At 38.0% G+C, this 20,067-nt stretch overlaps 3 protein-coding genes across 11 annotated transcripts; all 3 read left to right on the top strand.

Annotated features, from left to right (window-relative positions):
* Nucleotides 1-1,295: 1,295 nt before the first annotated feature.
* On the top strand, nucleotides 1,296-10,741 carry LOC103333915 (uncharacterized). 2 transcript variants are annotated; one of them, XM_008236830.3, is made up of 27 exons: nucleotides 1,296-1,641; nucleotides 1,810-2,038; nucleotides 2,171-2,280; nucleotides 3,156-3,272; nucleotides 3,402-3,548; nucleotides 3,729-4,402; nucleotides 4,647-4,768; nucleotides 4,887-4,978; nucleotides 5,172-5,391; nucleotides 5,511-5,574; nucleotides 6,082-6,230; nucleotides 6,329-6,402; nucleotides 6,477-6,650; nucleotides 6,737-6,808; nucleotides 7,384-7,485; nucleotides 7,572-7,661; nucleotides 8,018-8,093; nucleotides 8,192-8,288; nucleotides 8,375-8,444; nucleotides 8,595-8,774; nucleotides 8,890-9,012; nucleotides 9,096-9,179; nucleotides 9,511-9,695; nucleotides 9,787-9,925; nucleotides 10,039-10,098; nucleotides 10,184-10,288; nucleotides 10,384-10,741. In XM_008236830.3, exons 1-27 carry the CDS (start codon nucleotides 1,564-1,566, stop codon nucleotides 10,495-10,497), a joined length of 3,747 nt encoding a protein of 1,248 aa, XP_008235052.2. In that variant the 5' UTR covers nucleotides 1,296-1,563; the 3' UTR covers nucleotides 10,498-10,741. The 2 variants fall into 2 exon arrangements, with proteins under 2 accessions (XP_008235052.2, XP_088910282.1); XM_089054156.1 differs by lacking the exon at nucleotides 3,156-3,272 and having other exon boundaries at nucleotides 1,413-1,641.
* A 788-nt stretch (nucleotides 10,742-11,529) lies between these two features.
* On the top strand, nucleotides 11,530-13,974 carry LOC103333916 (thiamine pyrophosphokinase 1-like). 2 transcript variants are annotated; one of them, XM_008236831.3, is made up of 6 exons: nucleotides 11,530-11,744; nucleotides 11,851-11,947; nucleotides 12,316-12,388; nucleotides 12,669-12,770; nucleotides 13,009-13,258; nucleotides 13,706-13,974. In XM_008236831.3, exons 1-6 carry the CDS (start codon nucleotides 11,624-11,626, stop codon nucleotides 13,822-13,824), a joined length of 762 nt encoding a protein of 253 aa, XP_008235053.1. In that variant the 5' UTR covers nucleotides 11,530-11,623; the 3' UTR covers nucleotides 13,825-13,974. The 2 variants fall into 2 exon arrangements, with proteins under 2 accessions (XP_008235053.1, XP_008235054.1); XM_008236832.3 differs by having other exon boundaries at nucleotides 11,603-11,744; nucleotides 11,846-11,947.
* A 447-nt stretch (nucleotides 13,975-14,421) lies between these two features.
* PMS1 (DNA mismatch repair protein) lies at nucleotides 14,422-19,979 on the top strand. 7 transcript variants are annotated; one of them, XM_008236833.3, is made up of 10 exons: nucleotides 14,422-15,149; nucleotides 15,255-16,625; nucleotides 17,166-17,434; nucleotides 17,518-17,644; nucleotides 18,071-18,139; nucleotides 18,279-18,352; nucleotides 18,827-18,892; nucleotides 18,985-19,088; nucleotides 19,251-19,432; nucleotides 19,626-19,979. In XM_008236833.3, the coding sequence occupies exons 1-10, from the start codon at nucleotides 14,592-14,594 to the stop codon at nucleotides 19,749-19,751; spliced, it is 2,946 nt and encodes a 981-aa protein (XP_008235055.2). In that variant the 5' UTR covers nucleotides 14,422-14,591; the 3' UTR covers nucleotides 19,752-19,979. The 7 variants fall into 7 exon arrangements, 5 of the variants coding, with proteins under 5 accessions (XP_008235055.2, XP_088910283.1, XP_088910284.1 ...); XM_089054157.1 differs by lacking the exon at nucleotides 19,626-19,979 and having other exon boundaries at nucleotides 18,953-19,088; nucleotides 19,251-19,390; XR_016127787.1 differs by lacking the exons at nucleotides 18,985-19,088; nucleotides 19,626-19,979 and having other exon boundaries at nucleotides 18,785-18,892; nucleotides 19,251-19,324.
* The last annotated feature ends 88 nt before the right edge of the window (nucleotides 19,980-20,067 follow it).

Here is a 20,067-nt window from a genome sequence, read left to right as displayed (position 1 = left end):
AAACAAAAACCTATGCATGATTAAGTCTGCGTGATTCCTTCTTCCTTGCCCACTTTTCGAAGGTACATGTGATTGATCTTTTTCAAAGTCCAATAAGCATACTTTATATATTCAATTAAATTAATCCACTCCCTAATCTTTTTACCTTTTCGAGTGGTGGGCAGCCAATTGACTCGCCAATACATTATACATAACTAAATAAATAAATAAGAACTCAATCAACCTTGGATTTGCTAAGTAAAATCTACCAAAATAATTAAAATGGAATAACCAATTCCTAATCCCATAAACATCTATACAAAATATAATATATATACACACCGAGTTCCAACAACTTACAAAGCAAATGTACCAAAATATGAACTTACAAATTAAAGTGCATATTTTAATAGATGTTTTTGCGGACAAGTCTGCATATTCTTTCTGGGGTAGTATGAAAAGAAGGCAAGTGGGTCAGAAAGCAAGTTGCATGTTTTAGTTGTCATCAAAATGTAAAATGTAGTCTTGTAATTTCAATTTTGAAAATTAAGAATATGCGAAATTAGAGAGATAGACACAAAAGAAGGTCAATATTTTCGAGTTTAGTACATAAGCTTCGCGCATGATCGTGTTTGTTTTACAGGTTCTTGCCATAGTTCATGCATCCGCGCATAATTGATGAAGTTGATCATGCAACTTGCAATCATTTGGTTTTGGTGTGACATGTTGTGTGTGGCTAGTTAGTTGCATAACTTATCACTTGGGAATAATAAATTGATGTGGTTTGGGGCACTGGTTAGCTGAACTTGAACCCATGCCATCCTCTTGTCGACCTAAATTGCAACTTGACAAGTAGAAACTTTATTAGGCTGACCGTGCATCACAAAAACGACAATGAAACTTAGGTTATGGAAATTAATTAAAGATAAAGTTATATTTATAATTTAGACTAATTCCCTTGCACTCAAATTCAAATATCTAGATAAATATTTATGAGGTTAATAAAGGGAAAAGAATGAAGACGCAGTAAAATAGTAATTTAACTTTTTTTTTTAATTAGTGTAATTTCACTTATTAGTAAAAAGAAAATAGTAATTAGCACAAAAAAAAAATTTCTTATCCTTTTGCCGAAGTTCACATGGAAACTTCATCAAATCAAAATCCTCAAAAATTTCAAAATGAAATCTCTATGAAACGTTCGGAAGTGAGTTCGTAAAACTGTGAAACTTTCTCTCCGACTAGTTTAGAGCTTCCAAATACAAATTTAAATTCCAATAAAATTCAATAATTTTGAACCCAAAACTAAAAGAAGGCCCTTCCTACTTCCTCCACCGCTTCATAACCTTTCCCCCATTTGTCCCCTCTCTCTCTCTCTCTCTCAAACCAAACCATATAAAAGAGGGGGAATGAAATAAACAAATAAAAAGCATACACCAACACCAATTTTTTTTTTCTTCTTATAATTGGTATATCCTTCAATCAATCATTCATTCATTCACACCCTTCTCCTTCTCTGTTTCTCTCTCTGCACCAACACCTTGTTTGGATCAGAGACGAAGACACAGCTCGAACTTGAGCATCAACATGGTTGAAACCAGACGGAGCTCTTCTTCCAAACGCGCCCTATCTGCCTCCCCTCCCCCCAACCCCAAACGTTCCAAGGTATCGTCTTTCAATTCATTTTTAGGGCTCTAACTGAATCTCTGTGTATGTATATATGGGTTTTGTCTGTCTGTACGCGAATTCTCTTGCATGTACGATTTTTTGTTCCAAGATTTGTTTTTTCATTTTGGGTTTCCAATGCTTGATCGGTTTTCGGTGAAACCCTAGGCGTCTGATGCTTCGTCCTCCAACAACGGAGTTAGGAGCGGGCCACCGGCGGAGCCCTTGGGTCCGATAAAGGAATCTGGGTCCCAACCTCCAGAAATTGAGCTCCGATCCTCTGATCCGCCAAGCACTGATTCGTTGAAGGCCGTTAACGGCTCTGATGCCACGGTGTTCGAGAGATCTCCCGATGTCGTGGCCGAAGGCGAGGCCTTGGTTTCGCCGCAGCCTTTGGGTACAAATCTTGCTCTTTCCTTGCATGCTTGTCTGTAGCTGGATTTCGATTACATGAAGGTTTAGGGTTTGAATTTTTGTTTGTGCTGGGGTTTTGGGTTTCATTTTTTATTTGGGTTGTTGGGGTTTTCAGGGGAGACTGCAGTCCGTGCGGGGTTGAAGCGGGCTAAGAAGCTTCCAAAGAAGACTACAAAATCAAATTCGAAATCAGCTTGGGGAATGCTTATTTCCCAGTGCTCTAAGGTGGGATTTGTTGCTTATTTTCCCCCTCCTGTCTTTTGTTATCCGTTGATTTCTTAGGAAAGATCCAAAGCAAAATTTGTAGGTTATTGTAATTATACAAGGCCATATAATACATAAACTTTCATTCTGTTATTCTTTATACTCTTTGTTTGGCTAAAAGGGACGAATTTATCACACTGTGATATCTAAACAATGATAACACACAATAAAGATGGCTTTCCGGGTATTTTTTTCCCAGTAATTCGACAGAGATGCTGGTTCTTATTATTTTATTATGAATTTTATTACCTCACAGGTCATTTCTATTTAGCATGTTAGGTTTTGTTAAATGTAAACCAGTTGCATGCAGTCATATAATTTTTGCATTAACATGACACAGAGTAGCTGGGCGGACAAGTTTTATCTATACGCCTACACAAGAGTGGTGAAATGGTGAAGGGCAAAGCTGGCGTGGATTAAATGTGTTATGTTCCATATGCACGTCTTCCACCACCCTCCCTCACCCTTCTTCATCTCTCATTTCTTCCGTATATTTCCTCTCTCTCTCTAAGAAAAAGATAAAATCTAAAAACAAAAATTGACAATGTTGCCATACGAGAGAAGCAATGTTTTCTCCAAATGTTTGATTGTACTACTAATTATTTTCCCCAGAATCGAAGAACATGCTTTTTATTTATTTATGAAGGTTATGTGAAATTTAAGTGCCAAAGCAGTTTCTGTTTGCGTTCGTTCATTTTGTGCTACTAATGTTATCAAGTAGCAAGCTGTTGATTTTTATTTATTTATTTTGATTTTAATAAGAATGCTTCCTACTTGGTCAAGATGTTCCCGTTATTTTGAACTAATTTTACTTTTGTTTCTAATTGCTTTGCCAGAACCCGCACCTGTTCATTTGTGATACTGTTTTCACTGTCGGTCAAAGTCGTGATTGCAATTTATGTCTTAAAGACCCATCCATTAGTACTACTTTGTGTAAACTGAAGCATGTTAAGGTATTGCCTTCCATATAGCTTCTGACAAAATTCTGACTGGTTATATTATTGAGTACACTAGGTTTGTGAAAAAATAACTCTTGGCTGATATTATTTTCTTTTTTCTTCAAATATTTTGAATTTGCTTAGCGTGAAGGTTCATCCGCCGCAGAATTAGAAATTACAGGGGGTAAAGGTGATGTTCAAGTAAATGAGAAGATTTATCAAAAAGATTCGAAGGTGGTTCTTAGTGGAGGGGATGAGGTTGTATTCAGTTTGTCTGGAAAACATGCTTATGTATCCTTTTTGCTGCAGTACAGCCTAGACTAGTCATTATGACATATATAATGTTGTGTTTTGGTGTTAATCCCTTCCCTGAACCCCCGCTCTTCCTTTGCAGTTTCTTATTGTATGTTGTATTTTTCAATCTAATGCCACCTCTTATTATGTTCAATTGGTTCCTTGACGTGGAATAAGATTTTCCAACAGCTGACCAATGATAATAATATAGCTGCTCAGGGCATTCCTCCAATTAGCATTTTAGAAACTCAGAGTACTCCAGTTAATGGGATACATATTGAGGCAAGATCAGGGGACCCGTCTGCTGTTGATGGGGCATCAATATTAGCGTCGATGTCAAATGGGCCAAATGACTTGTCACCCCTTCCAGAACCTGCTAAAGCTGGTGACAATCTGCAACAAGATGCAGAAATGCCTTCTCTTCCTTCTGGCTGTGGAGGGTCAGATGATCATACTGCAGACATTGAGATGAAGGATACAACTAATACTAATGATCAAGTTTCAGGTGATAAAGATATTGTTCAGTACCCTGACACTGCCGATGAAAACCCCAATGTTGATAGCCTTGCATTGGATATGGATACTGAAACTGGAAAAGTTCCTGGGGAAGCTTATCAACTAAGACCACTTTTCCGAATGTTTGGCGGTTCTTCTAGTACAAACTTTGACTTAAGTGGCAGCATTTCCAAGATACTTGATGAGCAAAGGGAAATCAGGGAACTTCTCCATGATTTTGATCCTCCAATTTTGATATCAACTAGGCGACAAGCTTTTAAGGAGAAACTACAACAAGGAATTCTAAATCCTGATGATATTGAAGTCTCATTTGAAAGTTTCCCGTATTACCTAAGGTGCATCATTTGCTTTTTCCTTGTTGATTATGTCATGATATGATACTGAAGTAACTTCCCTAATTGCATGTGATTTGTTTCAACTATCTTTCCTTTTATTTTCCTTTCATATTATGATCGTATCCATTATCTGTGCTCCCTATTCTATGTTGCTATGTTGGACTCATTGATAATTTCCTGTACTCACAGCTTTACTCGTTTTGTATAATGATTTTTGTACTTATTTCATTTTGCATTTTAACAGTGATACTACAAAGATTGTTTTGATTGCTTCCATCCACATTCATTTGAAGTGTAGTGAGTTTGCAAAGTATACCTCATTACTCTCTACCGCAAGCCCGCGTATATTATTATCTGGTCCTGCAGGTATCTCTGCCATTTTATTTTATCACATAGGCTTGTACTTCCGTGGTTTATAAATTCTATGCTGTTTTCCTTTGCTTTCCTTGTCAATCCGTTATGTTTATTATTATTTTTTGTGTAGGCTCTGAGATATATCAGGAAACCTTGGCAAAGGCACTTGCAAAACATTGTGGTGCTAGATTGCTAATTGTCGATTCTCTTCTCCTGCCTGGTGTATGTTCTTTCATATCCCCATTTGATTGCTTTTTAACTAGAATCATCTTTGTTTTTCAAGTTTGTATTTCTCCTCTTCTTGTTTTCTAAATTTAGTTTTTATTGGAGTTTTGCTTCGTCATTTCAGTAATCAAAGTTTGTAATTGTACATTTTAAAAAATATTTGTCTTAATTTACTTCTAAATGAATGCAGGCACCAGTGCCCAAGGAAGCTGATTCTGTTAAAGAAGTATCAAGGCCTGAAAGAGTTTCCGTGTTTGCTAAACGAGCAGCTCATGCTGCCGGATTAAAGCATAAGAAACCAACCTCTAGTGTTGAGGCCGAAATTACAGGTGGATCCACTGTGAGTTCTCAGGCTCCACCAAAGCAGGAGACTTCTACTGCATCTTCCAGAGGCGTTACATTTAAACAAGGCATGATTTTTTTCTTAAAATGTTAACCATCTAGTGTCTTACTTATTGATTTATTGATTCGCTGTAGTAACTTGACACTTTCTCAGTCTCTGACCTGCTAACTCTTGTAATCTATGCAGGTGATAAGGTAAAATTTGTGGGTCCCATATCTGCTGGGCCTCCTCTTCAGAGTTGTCCTTTAAGGTACTTTTTTTGCATAATGGTAAAAAATATTACACCTTTGACTAACTTGGATATTCATAAATGGCATGTGTATGTATATGCCATTTGCTGAAGCAAGAAGAGGGTCTGGTGTGCCTCAATGTATGACATGGGGCATCTCTTTGAAACTGCCATCTTTCCTCTTCCATTTATTTTATTTTTTACTTAATTATGTAACTTAAGAATTTATTACCACTGGCATCTAAACTGAGAGAATGATGGCGGCGTAACTAAGAGTTCTAAATTTTTTGTTTTACTTGGTGATGCCGTGGCAAGTAATTGTAAGTTGCTACCCCGGTTGGGGCTAAGGTGATGCATATGAAATTGCTTCTCTGCTGCCATTCCAGTTTGTGGAAAGTTTTTGTAGCAGTCTTTACCCAAATATTATTTTCCCAATTGAAAAAAGTTTTAATTCTACTATAGGTATTATTAGTTGAATTCCATAGATCATTGATCGGAAAGTGATTTTGGTTCTAACTTCTTCTGCAGGGGACCATCATATGGTTGTAGAGGCAAAGTTGTTCTTCCTTTTGAAGACAATGGCTCCTCAAAAATTGGGGTTAGATTTGATAAATCGATACCAGATGGCAATGATCTTGGTGGTCATTGTGAAGAAGATCATGGCTTTTTTTGTTCTGGTGATTTTCTGATATCATATGCTCTTTACATCATTACATGCTTTTGCTTTATTTTTCTTGCTGTATTCTTGTGTTAATAATTGATTTCTATTATGCAGCTAGTCATTTACTTCACTTGGATGTTTCTGGAGGTGATGACATTGACAAGCTTGCTATTAGTGAACTTCTAGAGGTAATCATTGCCCTTTACTGAAGCAAGATAGTTACTGTTATTTTGGTATTAATATCTGAAGTGCTCTTGTGCAGGTGGCATCCAATGAGAGTAAAAGTCTTCCTTTGATATTGTTTGTGAAAGAGATAGAAAAGGCTATGGTAGGTAACTCAGATGCATATACTGTCTTAAAGAGTAAGCTTGAAAACTTGCCAGAGAATGTTGTTGTAATCGGCTCTCATACCCAGTTGGACAATCGTAAAGAGAAGGTAAGAGTGTGAGGATTGTATTTAATTAGCTCATTTTAAACTATTTCTTGCAATCTGACATCAAAACTATATTTTATGTTTTGCAGTCTCATCCCGGTGGTCTTTTGTTTACAAAGTTTGGTTTTAACCAAACCGCTTTGCTTGATCTTGCTTTTCCGGTATGCCAGTTGCCATCATCTTCTACCATTTTTTTTCCTTTGTTGTGTTTATGGGCATGTATCTTGTTCTTTTTATGTGTGTATCCTATTACTGAGTCCATTTTTACCCACTTATATTATGATTATCATCATCATCTGCAATCATGTTTTATTCTGTTTTACAATTATGCAAAAAGTGCATAAATTTCTTTGCTGTGCGTCGCATGAGAGCATTTCATTAGTTTTTATTCTATAACTATATTATTTTCGGAATAACTTAATTTCCTATCTGTTTGCTGGATGATTTGTGTTTTAACTTCATCTCTCTATCTCTCTCATATGCAAATGTACACAAATTCCTTAAGGTCAATTGAAACAATCCGAGGATGGGGCTCCATTCCTGTTGAAATATGAAATTCACCCGTATTTTGTTATAATGTAGGATCACATCCAGTAGATCAGCGTGCAATTTTTTCCTAGTGGTAGTCTGGAACTATTGCTGTCAACGTTTATTCACAAGTTGTTACCTGCTTGTTCATAGATGATAGTAATTTTGCCTTAAAAATTAAGATGACACATTTATTGCTGGTGTTCAGGATAACCTTGGTAGGCTGCATGATAGGAGCAAAGAAACTCCTAAAACTATGAAGCAACTCACTCGGATTTTCCCCAACAAGGTGATGATACAGCTGCCTCAGGTAATGATCCTTTTTCTTATATATATATGGTCATTTTGCTATTTGCTATTGCTTGAATGATGTGGTATTTTTGGCTATCCTGGTAGGATGAAGCTTTACTTTCGGACTGGAAGCAGCAGTTGGAACGTGATGTTGAAACTTTGAAAGCACAGTCAAATATTATTAGCATTCGCTCAGTGAGTACATCTGATCACATTTCTATTTCTTCCTTTATGCTGGTGGTGGTTTTGTCTTGAAAATATGTTTCTACATGTACAATTTTATTGATTCAAACTCTGGACTGTTTTTGACTTTCTTGCAGTGTATGTAGTTTTCTCTTGTATACTGTTCACACACTCTTGTGCACGTATTCAAACACATGAATATGAAGATGGATGCACATGTGTTTGCTAACATGCATCTGCATACAGTGATTCAGTTCCCTGATAATATGTCTTATAACTTATTTTTACTTAGCTTTTAGTGGCTAATAGTGTGTTTTACTGTTTGCTATTTTGGTTCTTGATATTTACATAAAGCATTATAATTTCAGGTTCTTAACCGTATTCGTCTGGATTGCCCTGACCTTGAAAATCTGTGCATCAAAGATCTTGCTCTTACAACTGAGAGTGAGTTTTCTTAAACTAAAATCTTGTAACGTAGAACATTTTGCAGGGAGTCTTGACTGGAATATTCACTTATGCTTTTTATATCGTTTTTTCACCAGGTGTTGAGAAAGTAGTAGGCTGGGCCTTAAGTTACCATTCTATGCATTGTTCCGAGGCTGTGGTTAAAGATGACAAACTCGTTATTTCTAGTGAAAGGTTGTACTGTGTTTTATTACAGTATACTTTAGATGTACTGCCTATTCTCTTCTTCTAATGATATTCATTATGTTTTTATGATGCAGTCTTCAGTATGGACTGAACATTTTACAAGGCATTCAGAATGAAAACAAGAGCATAAAGAAATCACTCAAGGTATGCAGATTGGTTACTGTAGAACTACCTATAAATGCTTTGCTCTTTCTGCTCTCTGAGGATGCAAGGAAAATTTGATTTTTTTTTTCCTTCTTATGATCAAGAATTTTAGTGTATTTGTACTGGACTTGACTTCACGAGAGTTTGCAGGATGTGGTTACAGGAAACGAATTTGAAAAAAAACTTCTTGCTGATGTAATTCCACCGAGTGATATTGGGGTTACTTTTGATGACATCGGGGCCTTGGAAAATGTGAAGGACACCCTAAAGGAGTTGGTGATGCTTCCTCTTCAAAGGCCTGAATTGTTTAGCAAAGGACAGCTGACTAAGGTAGAAGCATGACCTTTTTATGTCTGTGTTTCCTTTCTCCCCTGTGGAAAGTGAAAATCTTAGTTAATGCTTCTGCTGCTTGTTTGTCTTTTGATTATCGTTACTTTTTCTACAGCCTTGCAAAGGAATCTTGCTGTTTGGTCCTCCGGGTACTGGAAAGACAATGCTTGCAAAGGCTGTTGCAACTGAAGCTGGTGCAAACTTTATTAACATATCAATGTCGAGTATTACTTCAAAGGTATTTGTTGATATTGTGGTTGCTGGATGTTTATTTCGTGAGATTTCTTGAATCCATATGACACCTTTTAACTTTCGTTGCAGTGGTTTGGGGAAGGAGAGAAGTATGTTAAAGCAGTGTTCTCTTTAGCAAGTAAAATTGCTCCTAGTGTTGTTTTTGTTGATGAGGTTGGTGCAATACATCTATATATTTGTGCTATGTCCAGGGGACTTGTTCTTTCTCCCCATTTTCCTTGAGTTTTTCTCATTGGAAAATTTTATTTATACAAAGAGTTTTGCTGAACTGTTTTATAAGCTGACATGGTGAGTGAGTTCGCCCCACTCATTATACACCTAAAATGCACCAATGTGTTTGGCAGGCCACTAGTGGATTTTGAAGTGGCCTTGTCATGAAAGATGCCATGCCAGTTTAGAAGAGAATTATGGATTCTTTTTGTTGTTTTTGTTTCAATCAATTTTCTTCTATGCAAATGATTCTTATTTACGGCTACTGTTGTAGGTTGACAGCATGTTAGGAAGGCGTGAAAACCCTGGGGAACATGAGGCTATGCGTAAAATGAAAAATGAGTTCATGGTGAACTGGGATGGTCTGCGTACAAAGGATAAAGAACGTGTATTGGTACTTGCTGCTACTAATAGGCCTTTTGATCTTGATGAGGCTGTTATTAGGAGGCTTCCAAGGAGGTAAAATCGTATGTTTTTGCCTTTACTACATCTGTTATATGTCAATGCAAGTTTCATTAACTTCCTATGTACGATATTAATTTGTGTGCAGATTGATGGTGAACTTGCCAGATGCCCCAAACAGAGAGAAAATACTGAGAGTCATACTAGCCAAAGAAGATTTTGAACCTGATGTTGATTTGGAAGCAGTTGCAAATATGACGGATGGGTATTCTGGAAGTGACCTAAAGGTTGCCTACTAATTTTTCTGAGACCATATATGCTCCTTAGATATATTGTCTTCGATTTTTTCCTTCCAAAAATTTTATGTAATAGATTGTCTTGATTTCTTTTGTGGTTGCAGAACCTGTGTGTTACTGCAGCTCACCGCCCCATTCGAGAAATTTTAGAGAGAGAAAAAAAGGTTGGTTTTCTGGAAGTAACATTTGATTTTTTGAACTTTTAAGTGGTGTGGTTGGTTATAAGTTTTCTTTCTCCACATATCTCAGGAGAGAAGTTTAGCTGTGGTGGAGAACAGACCTCAACCTGAGTTGTATTGTAGTTCCGACATCCGCCCTTTGAAGATGGAGGATTTTAAACATGCGCATGAGCAGGTATGTTTTAGGCTTTTTGGTTGTTGCAGTGTTTACCTGCGGTGTTCGGTTGTCTTGGAACTTTGGTTGTTTAATATTGAACTCAATGCCACCAGGTATGTGCAAGTGTATCATCAGAGTCGACAAATATGAGCGAGCTCCTCCAATGGAATGACCTATATGGAGAAGGTGGATCCAGAAAGAAGAAATCTCTCAGCTATTTTATGTAGAATAGATATTCTTTTTTTTTTCCTTTTGTTTTTTTCCTGCGTGTATAGAAGTCCTTCGTCCTGCTTAAAGAGGCGTGGCAAGATGGGATCTTACTTAGATATCCATTGAAATCCCATTGCAGGTCATGTTCCCATTTGTATGATATATATAGGTTTTTTTTTTCTTACCTTTTCTTTTAATTTACTTTTAACATGTATGTTAGGAATGTCGTTTCTCAATTCATATTATTCAGTTACCTGACTAGCCTTTTCTCTTTGCTATTAGGCCTTTTGCCTGCACATACTACTAAATGAGCAATGGAAAACCCATTTACAATTCTTTTTGGGGCTGGACAACCTTTTGTCTGCTTATTTACCATCTTCATACATAATTGTATCGGAAGCGGTCAAAAAACATCAAGTGAAAGAGAAATAGTTATCAATGGACCAGCCTGTTAACACCATTCTGATACTGTTATGAGGTGCAGTAATTTGATCAATTGCAGAGTTATTAATAGACGGCTGAATTTAACTTTCAAGTCAATGAACCCGTGGTCAATTTGATTTATTTTTAAAATAAAAAATAGGGTCCGGCATTAACAACCGACGACTTCTGGGCAGTCGCTGTGTGCGGTGAGAGGTTGAACAAGGTTTCTTCTTTCTGTTTATAGCTCGTAGGTCTGACGGTGGATGACATGTTGATATATTTTTGTTCTTTCTAATTATTCTTATTAATTATAAAATTGATGAACTGTAACCCAAAGTGATGTCTCTCTGGAAAAGACCAAGAGAGAGAAATATTTTAAAAGAAGTCAAAATGGATAAAATTGTCCTTATTTATTTTTGAATTTTCTAAGAAATTCTTTATATTTGCATGTCTTTGGTTTGAAAGTTGAGAGGTTCTTTTTTAAAATGAAATTTTTTTTATAACTAAAATCTAAATTTAGGTGTATGGTCAAATTAGCATTCGACTGAATGGTCCACGTCCACCTCCGTCTTTGACTTATTAATCCCCACGCCTTTTTTATTTATTTTTATTTTTATTGCATTCGTCTGCATTCAACCGAATTCAATTCAATTCAAACTGAAGAACCTCAAAACCAAACCAACAGAAAAAAAGAAGCCAATAAGCGAGCAAGTGACCGCCATGGAGCTCATGTCTCATTCCTCAACCTTTCTCCTCCCTACGATCCCACCGTCTCCAACCTGTGCGCTTGTGGTGCTTAACCAGAGCCTCCCGAGATTTGCCCCTCTTCTATGGAAGCACGGTACTTGTTCCTGCACCTGCACCTTCACCTCTTTTTTCTCTTTCCAGTTTTCACCTTTTCAATTTGTTTCTCTGAGCATTTTGTGGTGCGTGTTTGTTTAGAGCAGCACAACTACGTTTGTGTGCCGACGGCGGAGCAAATCGCGTTTACGATGACATGCCTCTTCTGTTGCCTCACGAAAACGCTTTCGATGTTCGGAAAAGGTTTTTATTTTCTTATTTTTTGCTCTAAAGTATGGTCTCTTATTGGTTCGATCCTTCCGCTGTTAGTTTAGTTGTCAAAGTTGATTCTTTAAGGAAGTTGTTCCTTTTCCAGACCGCTTTTTGTTGTTTGAAGCAATTTTTGCTTATTTACTTAATTATTCCCCTTTAAATTTAAGCCTTGGCGCAGCTTACTTTATAATTTCTAGTGTTTTTTGTTTAATTATCGAATAATTGGTGGGGTATTGACTGGAAGACATGAATGGAGTTTGATTGACCTTTGCACTATAAATGGAACAAATCTCTTCCTGAAAAGTGATTAGATGACCTTTGCATCTACTTTTGATAAAAAGTGCTGATTTTTGTTCCAGGTACAAGCCTGACGTTATTAAAGGTGACATGGACTCAATCCGAAAGGAAGTCTTGGAATTTTATGCTAGTATGGTAAGTGAGCTTGTTTGAACACCAATCTTCTGCATAATTCTCGATATCTTTAGCTATCAGTCTTGTTTTCATATCTGGAAAACTTGAGGAAGTGATTGATGATGTTGTCCTTTAGAGTTATTTGGAAGATGATTCACCACCCTATATATGAATAGCGTCATAGGGACTGATTTTTTCGATGCATTTTATTATGTTGTTGCGGTACTATTGCTCCTCGATTTGCATACATGTGGTGCTCTGGTGTTTTCTCAGGGTGTCTGTGTTTGCTATTTGAATGCAGGGAACCAAGATAATTGATGAATCTGATGATCAGGATACCACCGATCTACATAAGTGTGTAGCATATATATGTGACTGGGCACCAGACCTAGATAAATCCAATGTAAGTTGCATGTTATAATCGCTCATAAATTCTTTTTATTACTCCTGTTTTGAACTTACGCTGAATTTCTAGGCGCTTTAGTTAAACTTGCCGTAACCAAACACTGTCCTCGCAACTTATTTGGAATTGAGTATTCAAATTGATTGTTTCCAGATATTGACACTACTAAATTGATTGCTAGTATAGTATGTCTCTCATATTTGTATAGTAGCTGAGTTTCTTCTCGATGTATTTCCAGCTATGCATTCTGGTTGCTGGGGCACTTGGTGGACGGTTTGACCATGAGATTGGAAACATCAATGTGTTATGTCGATTCTCAACCATTAGAATAATTCTTATATCTGATGATTGCCTCATCCATCTTCTTCCAAGGACACACCACCATGAGATTCATATTCAACCCACCGTTGAAGGCCCTCACTGTGGACTTATACCCATTGGGATGCCATCTGGAAGTACTACAACCACCGGGCTTCAATGGGATCTTGGTGAGTATTTCTTAAGTCATAAGGCTAGTAAATGCTTGCTTTTATTGGGAAGACCTAAGAGAACGTCCTTAGAAAATACTTGTCTGCTCACCACTGTTGCATGTCACCTACTCCTGTTCTTCCCTTCTTAAACATGACCAAAAGGGGAAAGACTACCTAAGTGTTGATTTCATTGTTCATGTGCTGGGTGGTCTAATAACCCCCTGTAAGGTACAAGTGTGGCCAGACTACCCAAGTATTTTGAATGGGAGCCATGTGTGTAACTCACTAAAACTTTCTGTTCTCTACTGCACTTACAGTTTGTATCCCTATTGGGACTTGGGTTGAGGGCTTTCTTCTTGGGTGTGGTATGACAGGGATGCCACAGGGTGAAATTTTCTGTATCTGTTGTTCGTAGCTATGCAATTTGTTACGGGAATCTAACTCAATCGTGCTTTTCCTGTCCAGCTGAAACAGAGATGAAGTTTGGTGGTTTAATCAGTACTTCAAATATTGTCAAAGGAGAGAAAATCACCGTACAATCTGATTCAGATCTTCTTTGGACTATAAACATTAAAAAGCTGTAGTGCAGCTAGAGATGAGGTGCACAAGCCACAGATCACGCAATCTTTTCGTGCGTTTCCAGGGTTCCTTTTATACGTGTACGCTAGGTATTCGTTGTTTAAACTCCATCCAATCAGTTTGTATTTTTGTAATTATTCCAAATAAGGGTATCTTTGTTCTGTCAAAGATGCTGGATTTCTCAGCATCAAGTTGTTTATATTTCCTTTTCATTCTTCGGTTTAGAAACAAATCCGAATTATATTCTTTTCAACGAACAGTGAACAGGCAAAAGTTCCGTTGGAAATGGTTCTGTTACAGATGGCTATTGCCCATGTTAATTACAGGGATGATCATTGAAACCCAGCCTCCATCACCATGCATTGTGCTGCATCTTTTGATGCCAAGTTTTGTACGATCAAGGAAATCAGTTAAGATTAAGATTTTGGGAAAATTAATTTTGATCCCTTCCAATGTCAAAAAGAAAAAGAAAAAGAAAAAGAAAAAGGTTACCGGAATTCCTTTTATCACTATTCAACAAGTTGAGAAAAGTTTAAAAATAAAAATAAAAATACCGGCTACGCCGCTTAAGAGACTTAGACGTTAGCTTCGCCAGCATAAATACCGATACCGTCACCATTCAACGGTTCCGCTTCAGTTTTGGCGGCAAAATCGCTTAGGGTTTTAATTTTTCCCACTCAGAATCAAGAACGAGCATTTTTCCAGTGAATTTCTAGCCAGAACAGCGTCGTATCCATGAGCTGAAGTTTGAGGTTTATGAATTAGGGTTTCAATGGAAGCAACAACTCCATCCGATTCTCCAACCATAAAACCCATAAACAAGGGCGTGGTGCACAGAATCTGCGCCGGCCAAGTGATTCTAGACCTCTCGGCCGCCGTGAAAGAATTGGTCGAGAACAGCCTCGACGCTGGCGCCACCAGCATCGAAATCGCGCTCAAAGACTACGGCAAAGAGTGGTTCCAAGTCATCGACAATGGCTGTGGCATTTCGCCGAACAACTTCAAGGTCCTTGCCCTCAGGCATCACACTTCCAAACTGGTCGGTTTCCCTGACCTCCAGTCTCTGACCACGTTCGGGTTCCGAGGCGAGGCCTTGAGTTCTCTGTGTGCGTTGGGGAATTTGACAGTGGAAACCAGGACGAAGAACGAGCCCGTTGCCACGCACTTGACTTTTGACCATTCGGGTTTATTGGTCGCCGAAAAGAAGACGGCCCGGCAAGTCGGGACTACCGTCACTGTGAAGAGCTTGTTTTCGAATTTACCAGTGCGGTGCAAGGAATTTGGTCGCAACATTCGGAAGGAGTACGGAAAGCTTGTTTCCTTACTGAATGTGCGTGAGTTATAACAGAACACATTGGCCTTTCTTTATTATTATGTTATATTGAATTTTAGTCTATCAAATCTTATATCATTTCTTATGATATTTGAATTTTAGGCCTATGCCCTTATTGCGAAAGGAGTTCGTATCGTCTGCACCAATGCCACCGGTAAAAATGTGAAGTCTGTGGTACTTAAAACACAAGGAAGTGGTTCCCTTAAGGATAACATTGTGACACTTTTCGGTATGAGCACGTTCAATTGCTTAGAACCTGTGAGTATATCTGTTTCTGAAAGTTGCAAGGTTGATGGTTTTCTTTCCAAGTCTGGACAGGGTAGTGGGCGAAATATGGGAGATAGACAGTTCTTTTTTGTGAATGGTAGACCAGTGGATATGCCTAAAGTTACCAAGCTTGTGAATGAGTTATATAGAGGAGCAAACTCCCAGCAGCATCCCATTGCAATAATGAATTTCAATGTTCCAACAAGAGCCTGCGATGTGAATGTAACTCCTGATAAAAGGAAAGTGTTCTTTTCTGATGAAAGCTCCATACTGATTGCCCTAAGGGAGGGTCTGCAGCAGATATATTCTCCAAATAATGCTCGTTTCTCTGTGAATAAAGTTGAGGAGCCTGCTAAGGAACCAGGTAGGTCTGAGTTGTGTTCTCCTCGTCAAAAGTCTCATAAGTTTCTGAAACAATCATCTACGGATGACAGTGTTCCTGAAGAAGCGGGCATCCCCACCCCGGAGGGTTTGCAACAGAGATACTCTCCAAGTAATGCTCATTACTCTGTTAATGAAGTCGAGGAGGAGCCCACTATGGAAGCAGGTAGGTCTGAGTTCTGTTTCCGTCGTCAAATGTCTCGTATGCTTCCAAGACAGGTATCTTCAGATGACAGTGTTCCTGAAGAAGTTCATGTTGATGATCGGATTGCAGAGGGCAATGCTCCTCTGAAAGCTCTTGAAACTGACTCTGAGTGCACTCATGATGCAGAAGGGTCGAGCCACGGAAATTCAATGGGAAAAGACTTCGCTTTAAAGGTCCACAGCATTAAGAAGGTCGATGGTAGTACGCAATTGATAAGACATAGCAATAGGATGGCAACTGATCGAACCCATTCTCTTTCAACCATCGTTGAGAATGGAAATTCATGTAGTCGTTCAAACTGTGTTCAATCATCGCTTAACCAATTTGTAACTGTAAATAAAAGAAAGCATGAAAATATTAATACAATGCTATCTGAAATGCCTGTCCTAAGGAACCAAGCTCTTCAAACTCAATCCAAGAATAGCACCTTTGATTTGCTTGTCGCTGTTTCAAAATCTCCGGTTAAACATCACCAGGCTGATGATTCTGCTGAGGTTGATAATTGTGCTGAAGTTGATGGGAATGTGCCATCCAAGTATCTGAGAGCAGACAAGATCCTCAATAAAATCAGATGTCCAGTTTCTTCTGGAGGCAACTCTAAAGATGAAGAACTTGAAGAGGTAAGTGGGTTTATACCAAATTTTATAAACTTGTTTGCGTTGAGCTTAACATGTATAAGACTAACAAGTTTCTCTTTAGTTAATATTAAAATCATTGAAAGCTAAGGAAGTTAATGTCTGGTGTTTTATGGCCCTAGAAGGTGCCATCATGTCCTCCTTGTGTCATAAATTTGAAGGTTATTTTACACCTTCCACAGTAAAGGTTTGGCTACTTTGAGAATTATGGTATATTTGTATCCTATCAAAAAAAGAAGGAATATTTGTAGAAAATATGTAGAAAAATTATGAAATCACTAAACCAATACCAATGCAGATTAGCTGCCTTTAGTTCAGCTTTTAGGCAGAAAAATTTGTATGATATCTTCATCAGATATGGTTGTGCATGACATTTCTTGTTAGATTTGAGGAAAAAAAACTCTTTCTTAGGCCCTCTTTAAACTGTGACGATGACTTCGGTATGCTTATGTTACCCTTCAGTTTTCTTGCTCCCAACTGAAGTTTAAACTTTTTGGTGTCCAACTTGACTATTTTTCATTACAGGATTTACAAGCTCAACAGAAAGCAGACCCTTTTTCTAATATGGCATCAACTGCTTCACCTAGCAGGGATCTTAAAAGTTTGTCTGAAGATCTTCCTGTTTCAGCTCCATCACCTTCTTGTATACTGTCAGACACTCCAAAGCCAAAGCCTTCTTCTGGTCTTATGATGCATTCCACGTTGCAATTTAGTTTTCAAGAGCTAAAGACAAGGAGGCAGCAGAGATTGTCTAGATTGCAATCAAGCATGCCTGGAGGAGTAAAAGCACAAAGGTTTCAGAGTGATAACTTTTGAAGGTGGCAAAATATTTTTACGTTCTGTTTTTGATGGGATTGATTTGTATGGCCATTGACAGGTGCTATGCTGCTGCAACATTGGAGCTTTCTCAACCAGAAAACGAGGAGCGCAAAGCAAGGGCTTTAGCTGCAGCCACTACTGAGTTGGAAAGACTTTTTAGGAAGCAAGATTTTGGTAGAATGAAGGTAGTTGTTTGCATTAACTCCTCTTTTATGCACTTCTGTGCTATTACTAAAATCAGCTTTCCTTGACTGGATGATGTTATCATTTCTTATTTTCTCTTTTCATTCTACTTTTGCCCTTCTTTTTTAATTTCTAAACCTCTGTGATCATGCTTTAGTTGCAATCTGACCTTTTCGATGGACATATGCATGTTTTCACCTGCCTGAGATGTAGTTTTGGAGGCTGTGGGTTTGTTGGGTTAGACTATTTGATCCATAGCAGGACGGGACAGGACCATAGCAGGACGGGACAGGACAGTCTAAGAAGCATATCTACCCCCACCAAAAATCATAAACACTACGATTACCTACTAAATTTACTGCATGCATGCTTGGGATTTCTCATTATGTTTAACTGGTGCTGACCTCCAGTTGCTTCCCAATTCTTAGGTGATTGGACAGTTCAATCTTGGCTTCATCATTGGGAAGTTAGATCAGGATTTATTTATTGTGGATCAGGTATTTATCATCAGCTTCAGAATTAGTTTTATGTTGGGTGATGCATTCTTGTTATTCTTCCTTCTTCTAATTTTTGCACTGTGTTAACTTATATACCTAAGTGAAAAATGGTACTTGATATTGTCTTTTCTCTTTCCAGCATGCTGCTGATGAGAAGTACAATTTTGAGCGTCTGTCACAATCTACCATCTTAAACCAACAGCCTTTGCTTCGGTGAGTTATATTTTTTGATTACCTCTATTGGGTATATCCTTATCCCTCAGGACATACGATGTTTGACCTTAAAAAGAAAAGAATGTAGGATTATTTCTGCAGTGGGCTAAATTATTGAATAGGTCATCTCTGTCAAACCATGTATGCGTCTAAGAAAAAATCTATAGTGAGTCACCTAATATTTGGCATATGATGATTTTAATTTTTTGGTGTTTTGCAGCATCACATTAGTAGCGGTTTCAAATGATCCTTCCTTGCGATTTCTTATATTGGTCCCACTGCTTTTGAATTCACACATTATTTTTCAATGTCAATCTTTGGGATAAGGAAAACCAATCTGTACACATTATTTTTCAATGTCACTTTTCTTTTCCATTCCTTCTGTTATTCTTGTTCTGCTTATGCAAAGGATTTGTTCCCTCTTTAAATCAGAGATCAAGTTCTGAAAGTTCACTTCCACATTTGAGTATGTAGGCCATTGAGGTTGGAGTTATCTCCTCAAGAAGAAGTGGTAGCTTCCATGCACATAGACATAATCAGGTGCAAACTCTGTCCAACTATTTTCTTTTGTGCATATCTTTATTCATTAATAAAAAAAAGTTTATTTTCGTGGACTCTGGTTCCAATCTTAGGAAAAATGGATTTTCTTTGGAAGAGGATCCACATGCTCCACCTGGGCACCATTTCAAATTGAAAGCTGTCCCCTTCAGTAAAAACATAACTTTTGGAGTTGAAGGTACCACTTGTTTGGAAATCTTCCATGTTGTTAATTGTAGAATAGTGTAACATAACAGTCTCCATGAATATAATATTTGAAATGTTTAGTTCGAGAGTCTGGGAGTGACTGATTAGCAATGGAGTCTGGGAATGTAACTAATATGTGCATTTGAATGTCCAGATGTTAAGGACCTCATTTCCACTCTTGCTGATAGTCATGGGGAATGCTCAATCATTGGTAGTTATAAGATGGACACTGTTGATTCTGTTTGCCCATCTAGAGTTCGCGCAATGCTGGCATCACGCGCTTGCAGATCATCCGTTATGATTGGAGATGCCCTTGGAAGAAATGAGATGCAGAGGGTAACAACCTTTAATATAACTTTGCATTACTGTTGATCCTCCACCTGATTCGTAACCACCAACCCAGCTCTTCCAGCCCTTTTTAGTGAAGCATAGCTGTAGACTATGAGAAATTTACTAATGCTGAAGCCCTGATATCCTTGTGAGTTGGTTTGAAACGGTCACATCTTCTGACTTAATCCCCCTGTTTCAGATTCTGGAGCACTTGGCAGGTCTGAAGTCTCCGTGGAATTGCCCGCATGGCAGACCAACTATGCGCCATTTGGTTGACTTGAAAACCATTAGAAGGTCGGAAGAAGACGATGATGCAGACGCTTGATGGAACTTACCGGAACCTGGACTGACCTCCTTATGGTCACTAACTTATTTTGTACCAAAAAATACTGGGGCTCGTGCACATATTAGTGTCATCTATTGTACTTCAGGGGCTGGGACTCTTGGTTCTCTTCACATATTTTGATTTCCCCTGTTACTAAACTAAAACGCCATCATGGCATTTGGTTGATACTCCCGCAATCAGAATTTGGACCTTTTCGTGCCTTATTTATCCATATATCTTATAATTCGTAAATAAATACAAGGGTGGAATGGGGGAAGCCAAAATATAAAAAAGGATGTAACATTTGATATATATT

Source organism: Prunus mume, linkage group LG6 (assembly GCF_029339155.1).
Source record: "Prunus mume cultivar Tortuosa linkage group LG6, ASM2933915v1, whole genome shotgun sequence".
Taxonomy (NCBI): Eukaryota; Viridiplantae; Streptophyta; class Magnoliopsida; order Rosales; family Rosaceae; genus Prunus; species Prunus mume.
The sequence above is the reverse complement of the archived record's forward strand: the minus strand, read 5'-3'. Positions and strand labels throughout refer to the sequence as shown.

Coding starts and splice junctions, on each gene's coding strand:
- PMS1 (XM_008236833.3), top strand. CDS start 14,592: ATGGAAGCAACAACTCCATCCGATTCTCCAACCATAAAACCCATAAAC. Junction 16,626..17,165: donor AAGATGAAGAACTTGAAGAG/GTAAGTGGGTTT, acceptor TTTTCATTACAG/GATTTACAAGCTCAACAGAA. Junction 17,435..17,517: donor GGAGGAGTAAAAGCACAAAG/GTTTCAGAGTGA, acceptor GGCCATTGACAG/GTGCTATGCTGCTGCAACAT.
- LOC103333915 (XM_008236830.3), top strand. CDS start 1,564: ATGGTTGAAACCAGACGGAGCTCTTCTTCCAAACGCGCCCTATCTGCC. Junction 4,979..5,171: donor ATTCTCTTCTCCTGCCTGGT/GTATGTTCTTTC, acceptor AAATGAATGCAG/GCACCAGTGCCCAAGGAAGC. Junction 6,231..6,328: donor TCATGGCTTTTTTTGTTCTG/GTGATTTTCTGA, acceptor TCTATTATGCAG/CTAGTCATTTACTTCACTTG.
- LOC103333916 (XM_008236831.3), top strand. CDS start 11,624: ATGGAGCTCATGTCTCATTCCTCAACCTTTCTCCTCCCTACGATCCCA. Junction 11,745..11,850: donor CCCTCTTCTATGGAAGCACG/GTACTTGTTCCT, acceptor TGTTTAGAGCAG/CACAACTACGTTTGTGTGCC. Junction 12,389..12,668: donor TGGAATTTTATGCTAGTATG/GTAAGTGAGCTT, acceptor ATTTGAATGCAG/GGAACCAAGATAATTGATGA.